Source organism: Rhinolophus sinicus, chromosome 1, assembly GCF_057876585.1.
Source record: "Rhinolophus sinicus isolate RSI-liver-muscle chromosome 1, RSI-T2T, whole genome shotgun sequence".
NCBI classification, from domain to species: domain Eukaryota; kingdom Metazoa; phylum Chordata; class Mammalia; order Chiroptera; family Rhinolophidae; genus Rhinolophus; species Rhinolophus sinicus.
In genome coordinates, this window is record NC_142501.1 from 189,490,265 (window position 1) to 189,504,746 (window position 14,482).

At 42.6% G+C, this 14,482-nt stretch overlaps 1 protein-coding gene across 1 annotated transcript in view; it reads left to right on the forward strand.

Annotated features, from left to right (window-relative positions):
* Window positions 1–5,458: 5,458 nt before the first annotated feature.
* Window positions 5,459–14,482, forward strand: part of RELL1 (RELT like 1) — a 55,188-nt gene continuing 46,164 nt past the window's right edge. Inside the window, exon 1 of the mRNA XM_019741950.3 lies at window positions 5,459–5,661. Coding sequence (XP_019597509.1) covers window positions 5,574–5,661 — 88 coding nt within the window. The 5' untranslated portion in view covers window positions 5,459–5,573. The remainder of the gene's footprint in view (window positions 5,662–14,482) is intronic.

A 14,482-nucleotide genomic window follows, 5' to 3' on the forward strand; every position in this document is an offset into this window, starting at 1 on the left:
ATGTCCTTTCACAAGGATCCTCAGTTACCTCCATGTTGCCTGATTTACTGGGTAACTTTTCAGTCCTTATTTCACCTGACTGCTCTGCTCATTTGACATTGATGATCACCTCTTCAGAAAACTCTTGATTCTGTTGGCTTCTATGACAGTTTCCCAAACAGAACCTACCAGTCAGCGTGAGGACTGTGCCCAATGTCTCTGTCTAGCAGGAACAGCTACACTCAGGGTCCCTGGCTGGGCAGTGCCACGTTATCCTGAGACACAGAAAACAGAGCCACAGACAATCTAAGGGGGTCATACTGAGCAGAACCTGGGTGGAGAGCGCCATGGAAGGCCCTGGCCAAGATGAATAAGCAATAAATAACCAGAAGATGGCATACAGAGAAGGAGGGTGGGAGGGAGGGAGAGAGAAAGACAGAGAGACAGAGAGAGAAAGGGAAGAAGCGTATACTTCCTAAGAGGTAGAAGTGAGAAAAGTGTGTCAGCCCAAAGAGACAGAGAGAGTCACCTCACTTCCTGTATTTATTATTTACTGTTCCCATTTCTGAATTGCTTGAGGGCTTGAGGCCTGGCTCTTTATATATCCGTGAGAGTGCTTTATCCTTAAAATAAAATGACTGTTTATAGAGCTACCGTGTTTCCCCCAAAATAAGACCTAGCTGGACAATCAGCTCTAATGCATGTTTTGGAGCAAAAATTAATATAAGACCTGGTCTTATTTTACTATAAGACCTGGTCTTTATAATGTAATGTAATATAATATAATATAATACCGGGTCTTATGTTAAATTTTGTTCCAAAAGATGCATTAGAGCTGATTGTCCGGCTAGGTCTTATTTTCAGGAAAACAGCGTAGTGTTTAGGTTTCTGTTAATTACAGTCAAAATGAAGCTTGTCTAAGATAGCCACCTTGTATCTTGTAACATTTGTCCTCTGAAATGTGCATTTGTGGGTTTTATTGGGCCAAAACCATGCGGTTCCTCACTAATTCTCTCTTACTCTTTACTGGCAAAAACCATATGAATGCATATCCCCGATTTTGAGCCTCTGCCAGCTAATGGTCTGAGTCTCTTACATGCAATTTTCAAAAGAATGTGTGCCCATGAAACAAGCCCCAACATTCTGGTCCAGGACAGAGGTAGAGATTATGGACACCATTGCTAACCCAAATGAAAGCATCAGCAAAGTTAGGACTTCTCCATATTTGCAGCTTCCTGCTTTATGTAGAAAAATATCTAATTGAATAGTGGAAATTTTTCTCACATCCCTAACAATATCCAGTTGGGTGATGGAATCATTTATGATCATTTGTGATCATTGCTGGGCATTTGAAGTTCTCGCTTCTCTGAGGTTATTGTGCTCAGCTGTGACCTACAGTTGCTGCTGATCCATTCTCTCCTTCTTTCCCTCATGCACACTCATCACTGTGCAGCCTGCACCGTGCAGATTCTTTCACTGTACATACACTTGTACATTTCCTTCACTTCTCCATTAATCCCTGTAGTTCTTTTAGACTCAGCTCAAATTGCACCTTCTTCCTGAAGCATTGCTCAGAGCCTCCGGTTGCAATCCTTATCATCTTCTTGGAATCCCTCTAGCTTAGTAGTTCTCAACTGGAGTCAATTTTGTCTCTCAAGGGGACATTTGGTAATATCTGGAGATATTTTGTGTTGTCATAACCGGGGTGATGGGGAGAGGGTGCTGCTGACATGTAGTTGGTAGAAGCCAAAGATGCTGCTAAACATCCTACAATGCACAAAACAGCCACCCAACAACGAATTATCCGGCCTGCAATGTCAATAGTGTTGAGAAGCCCTACCCTGACTTTGGCACCATGAACCTTATCATTTATTACTCATTACAGTGTGGACTCTTAGGGCTGGATAGAGACCTGTGGACATCAGCCTGTTCCCCACCCTGAATTTTATGGGGAAGAAGACTGACTGAAGAGAAGCTGCTAAAAGTCACAGAGGGAGGCATTGGCAAGACTTGACGCCCTGACTCCTGAGCCTTAGACCAGTCCCATTTCACTAGGCTGTTGTTTCCTTTCTCCTAGGTAGGTTTAAAAAGCTTCTGTAAGCAAGGGTAGAATCTTTTATTAAATGTTCAGTGACTCTCTACCCTCAGCCCCGTACTAAGAACATAGTACATACTTGTTGTCAGGTCAAAATAACCCTCGATTTCATAAAATATCATTTTATTGCCCTGCAAACACACTTTTTCTTAAAGAACTGTAAGCTTGTCTCCGGATATGACATCTCAAAAGAAAAGATGACTACATCTAAATCACAGAAAGAAGAAATTCTACAGAGATCTTCGGAGGAAGTTTTTTCACTTCCTCCGAAGTTAGAGTAAATACCAGCCAGACTGAGTCTTATACATTTAAATGATGGTGGTGAAAATTACCACCTTAGCCACACAGAGGAAAACAGGAAAGGTTTCTACTAAGGGGAATAATTAAATTCTTAGAGAGAAACAAACAAAAAAGTCAGTAAAATACAGAACTCTTATTTATAACCCATTCCCATAAATAAATAAATTATTCCCTTTGGAGAAAAAGAAACATGTAAGCAAGCAATTGTTGACAGAATTAAAAAAGGCTAGGCTAAGCGTGCAATGACAGACTAAGACTTTATATTAGAGAAGGATTGCTGATGGCCTAGTATCCTGCATTTCAGGGCTGTATAAGAACTGTACAAGCAAAAGTTCAGGTGCAGTCCTGGAGAAAGCTGATCCTGGATTTGAGTCCTGACAGTGCTGCAGAGCAGCTGTATAATTTGGGTGAATGCCTTAATCCCTCAAATCCTAGTCTCCACAGCTTGATGAGGATCAGTAACAGTACTTCCCAAAGAAGAAAACTGTGAGGATTTAATGAAGGAACACCACAGGCTCACACTAAATCTAGGGATGAATAATGAGAGCTATCGTTGCAACAATTTCTACCTACTATCCTTTAATTCTATTTCCAAAAAAATGGGAAGATCACTTAGTCTTGTGATGTCAATTTTTATTTCCTCAGAAGAAATACGACATCCCCTTCCTCATATAGAAAAGAACTTCCATTAGATTGGAATCTTGACATTTAAAATAAAACAATAAGCAATAGCGTTTAGTTACGCGTATGTGGGGCTTTTAAATTGTGTAAACAAATCTGTAGCAGTAAGCACCTGGAAAATAATTTAAGCCTTTCCCTTCTTTCCTTCCTTCCTTCCTTCTTTCCTTCATTCCTTCCTTCCTCCTTTTCTCCCTCCCTTTAACAAGATGTGCAAATGCACATATACACGTACGGGGTTATGTGACAGTAAGATATTCATTGAGAGTGTGTCAAGCTGCTAAGTGTTATGGAAATTTCAGAACCTTGGGTTCCAACCCTGACTCATACTAGGTATGAAATATCAGGCAAGTCACTTAACTATCTCTCATCTATAAAGTAAGGGGCTTGGTAGATGATTATTGAGGTTTCCTCCAGTTTTAGTTACTGGATTGTATTTTTATTTCTGGAGAGTCATATGCAGACACCCAATTAAAATATGTTGTTTAAAATGATGCTGTCTTTTTTTTTTTTTTAACATAGAAGGAAGATTTAAAGTAAGAGGAGGGTCGACTGGGCAGAGTCTGCTGGAAACTACTGCAAACTACTGCCCTGTTTTTTTAAATAAGTTCAATATGTGAGGAAAGAGTGAAACCATTCCATTTTAAAATGTTATTTTACATTTTGAATAGATCTCTTGGTCCAAGCATTTGCCACATTTTAAGTTCCCAAATCAGAGCTGGCTTTATAGGTGCAGTTGCTCAGGACCCCATGCTTAGAAGGGCTCCATGATTGATTTAATGCTCTGTTACTGCCATCTTGAAATCCTTAATAATGTTTGAACAAAAGGCCCTGCACTTTCATTTTATGCTGGGCTTTGCAAATTACATAGCTGGTCCTGGCTATAACTTATAATTTACAGTGTAATTTCTAGGCCCCAGACTCTCTCCTTTCTTTAGTTAGAAACCTACATCGACCTCTTTCCTCTGCAGTCATTTTCTGTTTTTATGTTAGTATAAAACTGCTTCACCGCCCATACTGCAGGATGTGTACAGAACTGTGCACAGGATACACAGCACCTACCTTTGGCTTCAAAGGGCAGAGGCTGCATCTTTCAGTCCAGCCATCTGTAGCGGTGGAGCTTTCCAATGGCAATTCCCACATCAGTGCAAATGTTTGTAAGGGTCTTGTAGACTGAATGGAGTACTCAAAGGAGAAGATAAGTGGTCCTCCATTGAAAATTGGAAGCTGTTGGTCAGGCCAAGGAAGAGCCACATTCTGTGAACACCTCTAGCCCCCAGACCCTGGCCCTATTGGTGTTCTTGGCATTTGCTCGAGGCATGACCACCCTGTTTCAGGAGTCTCTCAAGTGCTGTATGGAGGGAACTACTCAAAGGCTCTGAGTCCAATTAATGCCTGTGATGGTGATTCAACTTCAAAAACCACTTCTGACCTCTTAGTGTGTGCTGTCATTAAGCCAGGCACAGAGGGCACAGCAATGAGCCAACACAATAAAGAGGAGCTAATTCCAATTTATCACGGTGGGTGACCCGGTCATCGTGGGTTTACTCCCTGGCCTGTGAAATGGGGTACCACTCACCTCACGGAGCTAATGTGATGATATAAGGAGATAATAAGTGATTAGGCACTTAAAGAGCTACTTCGTGGAAGTATTTGCAAGATGCAATGTATGCCTATTATTATTTTTTATTATAAAAAGCAATTTATTCCTGGAGGTATATAGACGTTTTTTTCCCCAAATAGGAGTCGCTTCGATGGAAGCAGAGATAGGAAGAAATTTAATGATTTGCCTTCTCTCACTTTTCAAACATTGGAATTTGATGTCCAGCGCAGTGCCCCTCCTGCACCAGTAACCGAGGGGAATGCCAGCTGAATAAAGATGCCAAAAGAGAAAAGAAATCGTGCTCACTCCAGTGCTGTCCATATCTTCATCCAGAGCTTCCTGCCCTCAATCTGTTTTCATCTTCTCAAGCTCGTCGGGTACCAGAGCCAGAGAGGACAAGCCGAGGCGACTCTGCCGTCGCCTAAGGCTCCCGCGCAATCCTGGCAGTTGCGGGTAAAACCAGTGTGGGAAAGGGAGGGGCCGCGGACAGAAGAGGAGGAGCCAGGCTGAAGTGGGAGGGGTCTAAGAGGGCGGGGAGAGGTGGTGCCCGGTCGCTGTGGGCGGGGCTTAGGGGCAGGGTCTTGGCCAAAATCCGGGCGGTTAAAGCGGCCTCCGGATTTGGAGAGGAAGCGGGGCTGAGAGCCTGACGGAGAGAGGCGGGGACAGAGTGAGGTGGGAGGGTCCGAGGGCGGGGCCACGTGGTGGGGCCGCGCCCATGCAGGCGGAGTCTAGGGCTTGCGGGGAGATGCCGGGCGGAGCTGAAGTGGGTGGGACTGGAGGGGAGGATCCATATGGCGGGGCGGGGTTCGTAGCGCGCGGGGCCGAGCTCTGTCACTCTGCCTGCCAGCCTCAGAGCTGCGCAGCCTGCCAGAGCCCGGGACGCGACGCCCCGGGGGAGGAGGGCGAAGGGACGCCGCGATGGCTCCGCAGGGACTCCCAGGGTCTGCCGTCGTCGCCGCTGCTGTCTTTGTGGGAGGCGCCGTGAGTTCGCCGCTCGTGGCCCCGGGTGAGTGCCCTTTCAGGGCCCAGGAGCGCAGGAGAAAGCAAGGGATCTGCACAGCAGCCCTGCTGCTCCCGGAGCTGCTCTCGCCTGGCACAGCCACGGGATCCCGGCGCTGAACTTTCGGTTGTCCGGGACCGGGCTGAGCGTGGCGCGTGGCAACGGCTCCGGTCCCTCCCTTCCCGCCTGCAGGGCTCCCGCCTTCACTCCTTTCGCATGCTCCTCTGAGGACCTGTTACCCCCACCCCCACCTCAGAGCTGTCTGGGGTGTAGGGACAGGCCTGGTCTTGACGTCGTCGGGTGCCCTTCCTCCCCGCACCCTAGAGCCCAGCGAACCCCTTTCCTGCCGCTCTTGTCCTCAAAAGCCTCGCGAGCGGAAGATCGTGACACGGGACCTGGTGCGCTGTCGCCGCCTCCTCCCCTTTTTATGTATTAAAACCTTGGGGAGTTCCAGTTTATTTCCTTTCCAAGTTTTCATTTGTTAGTGGTTAATGAGTTCTTGTAACAGGTTGGGGATTTCAGATTTCTTCCCATAGATCCTGTGTAAATCAGGCTTGGAAACAGAGAAGACGCGTTTGTAAACTTACATTGTTTTTCCTCCTTTGAGTCGATTTCACAGAAACCTTCTGTGGTTGGAGCAGGAAGCCACTAGCTGAGATGATGAAGTATTGTCCCCAGTGATGAACTTGGAGCAGGAGTTTTTAATTGAAATCTAAGAGGACATGTAACTTTTAAGAAAGTCCTGTCTCACCCTCTTGTTTTTATAACCATAGACAACCAGGGATTGATTCCCTGCCACTGTTCTCCCCCTTTTATAGCCTCCTTACTGCATTAGCTTAAAAATAATAATAACGGGATACTTTCTTGGCCAACTGGGGTTACCACGGCCTGGAATCCATGTCAGCAAGCTCCTCTAAGCTTGAGCAGCTCCTCTTCAGGTCCAAATTACAAGCAACTGGCAGCCTTCCAACGGTGACTGTCTCCTCCATGAAAACACATAACACTGTTCTTCATTCCTGAGAGGATTCCAATCCAATCACTTGCAGTTTTTAAACTGGCTTATCACTTTGGCCTTCACTTTTTCATAGAAGCCAAAACATGTTAGGAAGGAAATGTGACAGATAATATATCTCCTGAGTCTTTATTAGCAGACCTGTATTTCCTTCAACCGTCTCCCCCCAGGGGAGATGGTAACTAGTGACATGTATTATTGGATGGGAGATTTTGGTTTTCAGCTGGTCTTTCATTGCTGAAACAGGTAGGTGCATAATCAGGTTCAAATTGGACTCGAGGCTGTACTTAAAGGGCTAGAGTCAGTTGTTCTAGAATTTGAAGAGATTAATCTGGGAGTAAAATTATTTAAAATTCAGCACATGATGCATGTAATCGGCCATCAGCTGAAGAAATCCATTCCTAGAGTAAGTTTGTGTTTCCGTGGGTCTCTGAGTAACACCCAGCTCTTGAAGACACGAATGTGATGAAGAAAGTTCTCATCTAATTGCACAGGAACTTTTTTGATGAAAGTGAACACTGGAAGAATGAGGTATCTGAAAAGGAAAAGGTACAGAGTATAACTGGCCAGTGTGACTTGAGGCCTGTGTCTGACGAGTCAATTGGGTCTCCCCTTGGAATCTAAGACAGTGTTAAGGTTTGTAGGGAATGTTTTAGGAAAGTTGGGAGAAAGTAATGGGAAATAATGTTGAGTGTCTGCGATGTGCCAAGCTTCAAGTTGGACACTTCATATGCATTTTAATACTTATTTCTCATAACCCTAGGAAGTTCTTATTTTCAGTGAGGCAACTGAGGCCCAGAGTGGTTAAACATTTGACCCAACATCACATATCATCAGACAGCATTTAATCAGAGAAGCAGAATTACTAGGACGTGTGTGTGTGTGTGTGTGTGTGTGTGTGTGTGTGTGTATGTATCTATATCTATCTGTAGATACATCTTTATCTTTGATAATCTAGCCAGCTTGATTCCAAAGTTCATTCTCTTCTGACTGTACCTACTGTTGCCTGGAGAGAAAATAGAACAGAAATCAACTCCAGCAGCGTTGTTGAGATTCTCAAACAGGGAGTTCAGGACATTATAAAAATGTAAGCATGTGGTTATTAGGGGGTGGGAAGCAGAGAAAAGAAGGATGGATAACTTCACAGTAGGCAGTGGCTATGCCTTTTACTTCCTGCCTAGTAGGAGAATCTCATTAAATTTCTCTCTTACCATAGTAGCAGCATTGGAAACTAGATACCACAAGCGCTAGAAGGGATGATTTTCCACATCTTGGCTTATTTATGCCCTTAAATTCTCTGGTTACTCAACCTTTGGGCTTATTAGTTCTCTGCCAGACAGTGGGCACTGCCTTCTATAAAGGAGTAGGTGGAAAAGGTACGGGGGCTGGTGAAAGAGATGTGCTCTCTTCTGGGCTGTGTGGGCTGCATGCAGCCTCCTGACTCCTCATTTAGATGCTAAAGATAAGCTTTATTAAATTCTGGGTTCTCCTTTGGCCAGGTGGCTACCCAGCTGTATATCCACATAGTCAGTAGACAGACAGAATATTTTGAGAAAGCACTCCTTGGAGCTTGGGCTTGAGCCATTTTCCCTCAGCTGAAATACAGGGCTTTTGGTAATGTTGGAAAATTCCCCACCAGATTTAAAGTTTGGGGGAAAGGGGAGAGAATCACCCTTAATCTCATTATTCCAAGGCCTTCAACCACTGTTAGTTCATTTCATTCTGTCTTCTCTCTATATTTTTTACTTGGATAAGATCATGATGCAAATATAATTTTCTATCCTGTGTTTCTCACCTAATGTTATACATTGTGGTTTTTTTTCCATTTCCCGAGACTCAAAAAAAATGGCTGCATCATATTCTGTTATATGGATTCACTGCGTTTTTACTCATTGGGCCTCCATTTTAGGAGATTTCAGTTATTGCTAATTATTTTCAAATGAATTTTAAAACTCCCTGTTTCAATGAACATCTAAGTGTGAAGCTTTGTCTAGATATCGATGACTTCCCAGAAATGGGTTCCTGAAAAGGCATTTTTGGGGTCAAAGGTATTTGTGTTTTTGAGGCATTGATGACATCAGTATTGGTGACCTGAAAGTTGTCCCAGTTTATGTTCTCACAGTAGTGGTCAAAGGACTCACTTTTCACACTGTTGGCTTTTTCTCTGAAAAATGTATTTGTTAATTTGTAAGGAGAAAATTGGTACTTTGATTGTTTTAATTTGTATGTCTTTGATTATTAATAGGTTCACTATTTTTCCTAATATTTGAGCCATTTGCACATGTCTGTAATCCTTTATGGACAATTCTGAAATCTGAAAATCTCTGAAAACCAAAAGTTTTTTTGCATACTCCATTGGTGGTAAACCCTAACCTGAACCAATGTGAGATTCTATAGTACATATTTATCTCACTTAATGTGAACATTGCTAAGTTCTGCTGCAGTTATATTACTGAGTTTGATTTCGGAGTTTTACATAGTGTGTGCTAAATGCATTTCATTACTTTTCTAGAGTCATGAAATTTGAAATATGAGGCACATCTGACCTCTGAAGCACATCTGACCCCCAGGTTTTCAGAAAAGGGATTATGGTCCTGCATTTCCTCTTCCATGACTCATCTGTTCGTGTCTGTGGGCAGCCAACAGTACAACTGCTCACAATAGGAAAATATCCTATGGAGAAAATAACTCCTGAGTGGCACCTAACGAAAAGAAGCACTATTTTGGTATTCTGGTGTGGAATCTCATAAGATAAAGATATCTGGGAAAAGCTGAGGTTTTGTTTATTCTAGGTGGCTTTCGGGATGGTTGCCCATTATAATGGTAACTTGATGGAGGAGTTGGGCCAGATTTCTCCTCTGCTTTCCTCTGCCAGTTATTGACACAGCTCTCTTTGTGAAGCAGAAAGGAAATAGAATCCACCCAAGGGACTTTTTGGTAAGGGAGGGATGGGTAGAGGGTGGCAGATACCCAAGCAAACCGAGTTCCTGAGCCCCGTCATCTCACCTTGAGGAGCCTTTTGCCAAACGAATTGAACTCGGGGGAACTGGTTTTCTTTTACCCCTTCAAGATATCCCAAGGCCCCACCTTCTTGTCTTTGCTCACCCCAGGATTCTAAGCTGCCGCCAGCTCTCCCTGACTCCCATACCCCCATTTTGTTTGCACATCCCTATGTATAACTGCATTCCTTTGCTGATAAAGTGCCTATTGTACAGGGGGAAAAAATCTCTAAGCCACTTTCTTCATCTGTATTATGAAGAAAATATGGCAGAGTTGTCTCACGGATTATTGTTTCCTGATGAAATATGCATTGCCTATGGGCCATATTACCTTGAACGTGCCTGATCTTGTCTAATTTCAGAAGCTAAAGCATGGCCTGGTTAGTACTTGGATGGGAGATTAAAAATGCATGACACAGTATTTGGCACGTAGTAAGTGCTAAAAATATATTATTTTGTTTTTAAGCAAATACTAACCATTCAAAGCTCTCAGATGGGACAAAGTTCCTAACTGCTCCAGAATTTTCCTTTCAGATCCCCTCTCTCCTCTTGCTCTCGAGCCCTGGATGCTGATGCTTGTATGTCATGGGCAGGTGGTTTTGAGGAAGCAGTATTGGGGAGTGCCCCAGGCCCTGGGGTTGGGGGGAGGAATAGGGAGCAGTAGGCTTGGCAGGGGGTTCTCTTGGGACACAGGGCATATGTGGGGCTGAGCCATTTAGCTATCCAACTTAGGTGAGGAAGAAGAGAAATATAAAGGAAAGAAACCATTACCTTTATAAGGGTAGAGTGTGACACTTTCTTTTGGAAGAGTTTTGGAAGATTCACCAGTTGGTTTATCTCTAGCCAGTCCATCTATAGGTACTGTGTTTCCCCGAAATAAAGACCTAGCCAGACAATCAGCTCGAATGCATCTTTTGGAGCAAAAATTAATATAAGACCCGGTATTATATTATATTGTATTGTATTATATTATATTACATTATATTATACTGGGTCTTATAGTAAAATAAGACCAGGTATTATATTATATTATATTATATTATATTATATTATATTATATGAACCGGTCTTATAGTAAAATAATATAATATAATACTTGGTCTTATTTTACTATAAGACCCAGTATAATATAATATAATATAATATAATATAATATAATATAATATAAATTTTATATTTTATTAATTTTTATAATAATTTTATTAATTTTATAATATATTAATTTTTGCTCCAAAAGACACATTTGAGCTGATTGTCTGGCTAGGTCTTATTTTCGGGGAAACAATATAGTTACATGATTTTGAGTTTTTCTCTGAGATTTAATGTAGTTATCCTGTTGGCATGCTTTTTTGATTATCCAGAATATCCTTTTGAATGTATGTTTATGAGATGACTTAGGATGGTACCTCTAGACACAGCAGGATGGGCTGTCACCTGAGAGCGATTAAGAGGGTTGGACCTTTCAGCCCCACCCCCTGGCCTCTGCGTAGGGGAGGAGGGAGGGCTGGGAGGCTGCTGTTAAAGCTCTATAAAAACTCTTGAAGTAAACTTGGTGTGCTTCCAGGTTGGTGAGCTTGTGGAGATGAGAGGAGCCCAGGAGAGCGTAGACGCTTATAGTCCTTGCCCTCACCTACCTTGCCCTGTGCATCTCTTCCATCCGGCTGTTCCTGAGTTGTAGCATTTTATAATAAAACAGCCGTCCAGTAACTAAAGTGTTTCTCTGAGTTCTGTGAGGTGCTCTAGGAAATTAATTGAACCCAAAGAGGGGGTCTTTGGAACTTGCGGTCTATAGCCTGTTGGTCAGAAGCACAGGTGGCAACCTGGACTTGTGATTGGCATCTGAAGTGTGTGTGATGGGGCCAGTCTTGTAGATCTAAGCCCTAACCTAGAGGGTCTGATGCTATCTCCAGGCAGATAGTGTCAGAATTGAGTTAATTGCTTGGTGGTGTTGGAAAAAAACACAAATTAGAATTAGAAGTAGAATCTTGTAGCCTCAGGGCTATAAGGGACCTTGATCATCTCCTCAAATCTTATTTACTAGATGAAGAAACAAAGCCAGGACTTAAGCGGGGTTTCTTTACTTTGTCTAAGACTCTTCCCATTGTGTCAGAGCCGGCTCTCCATTGAAGTGAACCCAGCTGGCAAAGCTCCTTGGTCTACACATGCCCTTGGTCCTCATGTGCAAGGGTCTGGTTTCTCAGCTCTGGATCTGGGCTGAGCAGGCCCTGAGAAGAATGCCTTTGGCTAAATGACTTCTGAGACTAATTGTGTTCTTAGGCATATGATGTTAGAGTCAGAGGGAACTTGGTGGTCATCTCGTACTAAAACTGAGCCTGAGAGATTCAGTGGCCTGTGCAATTCACCAAGGGCCATAGTCCGTAGAAGTAGCAGAGGAGCAGACCGTTAGGTTTGGTAAAGGAGGTTCTGTGTGTTTTGGTCAGTGTTTCCAAGGTTCAGATCCAATCATAGAACCCAGAACAGAGCAGACACTTAAATATTGGAAGGAAGAAAGGAAAAAAGGAAGGAAGAAAGGGAGGAAGGAAGGAAAGAAGGGAAGAAGGAAGGAGGGAAGAACTGGAATCCAGGTGTTCTGCCTCAGCCCAAGGATTTTTTTCTTTATAATAAAGCAAAGAGTTGGGCTTTCTAAGATTCACCCACAACTCTTAGCTGTAGTCTCCTCTCCCCATCCATTCCCTAACTGGTGAGAGGCTGCTTTGCTAGTCTCTATAGGCCATATTGCTCCAAAAGCCTGAGGTGGAAAAGTCTGGTCCTGGAGAAATAAAGAATGACAATAAAAAGTCAGCAAGCACAGCCTTATCAGGTGAGTGTGGTGAGACATTGATACATTTGGAAGTGTCCGTGAAATTTTTAAGTGCAAAGGTTTTCAAAACCAAAATTTATTCATGAAGCTCTTTTCAAATGAAATTCAGTTATATTTCTATAGGCAGGACTTCAGATGCACCTATTAACTGTGTGTGTCTGTGTGTGTGTATAATATTCCATAATACTTTATACCGTTCCTTTATATTTTTGTTTCATGCATTAATTAATTAACTTATTTTTTAATTTAGCAGGTTATCAGGGAAGATAATTAAATGAGCAATAAGGATAAAGTGTCATTGGTACCTTGATAAAGAAAGTATGGCACAGGGCCAGAGTACCTAACCTGAGGCTGGGATTAGGACGAGAGTCCAGTCCAGGTTCAGCTACACTTTCCAGAGGAAATGAAGTTTAAACTTGTAAAAATGCCGGCATCAGCCAGGTGAAGAGAACCTAGTGGTCATGGAGGAGAGGAAGTGAGAGCAAGCAAGCCTGCAGCAGTGGTTCATGAACTTGAGCGTGGATCAGAATTAACTGATTAAAACAAGGATCACTGGGCCCCACCCCAGGGCATTTGAGTTAGTAGGTCTTGGAAGGGACTGGAGAATTTGCTTTTCTAGCACATTCCCAGCGGATGCTGCCTACGGATCAAACGGATCAAACGTGAGTGGGAGAGATAAGAGGTGGGTTGTGTTTCTCTTACCCTGAAACTCCCTTCCCTCCTTGTGGGCTATCCATATCCTATTCTCCAGCCATCTCAAGCTGAGATCAAGGGTAACACTTCCAGGAATCCTTCCCTAGGTATGGTTACTGATTTTATCTCCTGTGAATATGCATGTCGAGTCCATGAATACACGTTGCATCCATCCCATGTTATTTAACATATAATTAATTATTTATGGTTGTTTTCTCTAACTAGAGCTCCTTGAGGAGGCAGCGCATGTAAGACATGACCAAACGTTTGATTGCTGATCAGGTTTTTCTTGCAACCACTATGAGGAGCTGGTTACCATATTCTCTGTTTTGTAGACATGAGGAAACAGATTTACAGAACAGCCAAGACGAAGAGAAATGAAATGTCTCGCTTAAGTGACAGATGAGGGGAAACCAAAGCTAGATGTATGTTCATTGTTCTCAAGTGTTCTTTGTGTTATGTGAAATTGCATGTACTCCGATCTCAGCATTACTGGTAAAAGGGAGGTTTTATATTTAAAAAAATTTTTTTTCACTTTTCCTTATAGGTCCATCTACTTAAAGAGAAAACCAAGGCATTTTATAAGTTGATTGTAGATTTTTTTTTTTTTAGTCGAAAATGGGCAGTTATCCAAGGAATTCTTCAGAAATTGTCCATTTGCTTTTAGAGTAAATATTTGAAGGGAGTAATTCAATTTACATGTCATTAAGTTTATAAATGATTTTTAGAAAATTTTGCATGAGGTAGATATTAAGAGAAAATCCATTTCAGTTTCCTGAACCGAAACAAGATAGTTTATGCTATTACCCTTCTTGACTGGCCTGATAAGTTTAGCAGTGGTTGAAGATTTATAAAGAAACTGTACATAAAATGTCACGCGATAGGTAGGGTTAAAACCCAAGAAATTCTTTTCAATATCTACCATGCCAAGCCTTCCTCCCCCATGCATATATATAAACAGAATGTGATTTCCCGAGATTCCTGTCAGGGGTGGAAGTTTGAAGAATTCACTGGGCTTTCTCACAATATAATTCAGTAACACTAATTTTCAAATGTTCTACCAGCTCTTCATAGCTGCAAGTCTCCAACACAATCATCTGAATTATTCACATAAAAAACAGCAGCCCGGAATTTCCTGGCATTGGTCAAGTGGCAGATGGCTAATGAACAGGCATTCCTTCACTTTTCTTTGCGTGTTTGTGCTATATGTTTGTAGGGCCTGAATGCTTTTGTTGCTTCCTCAATTCTTTGCATCCTCCTCCCCCTCTGTTAAAGGCAAAACACAAAACAATCAGTGATAAA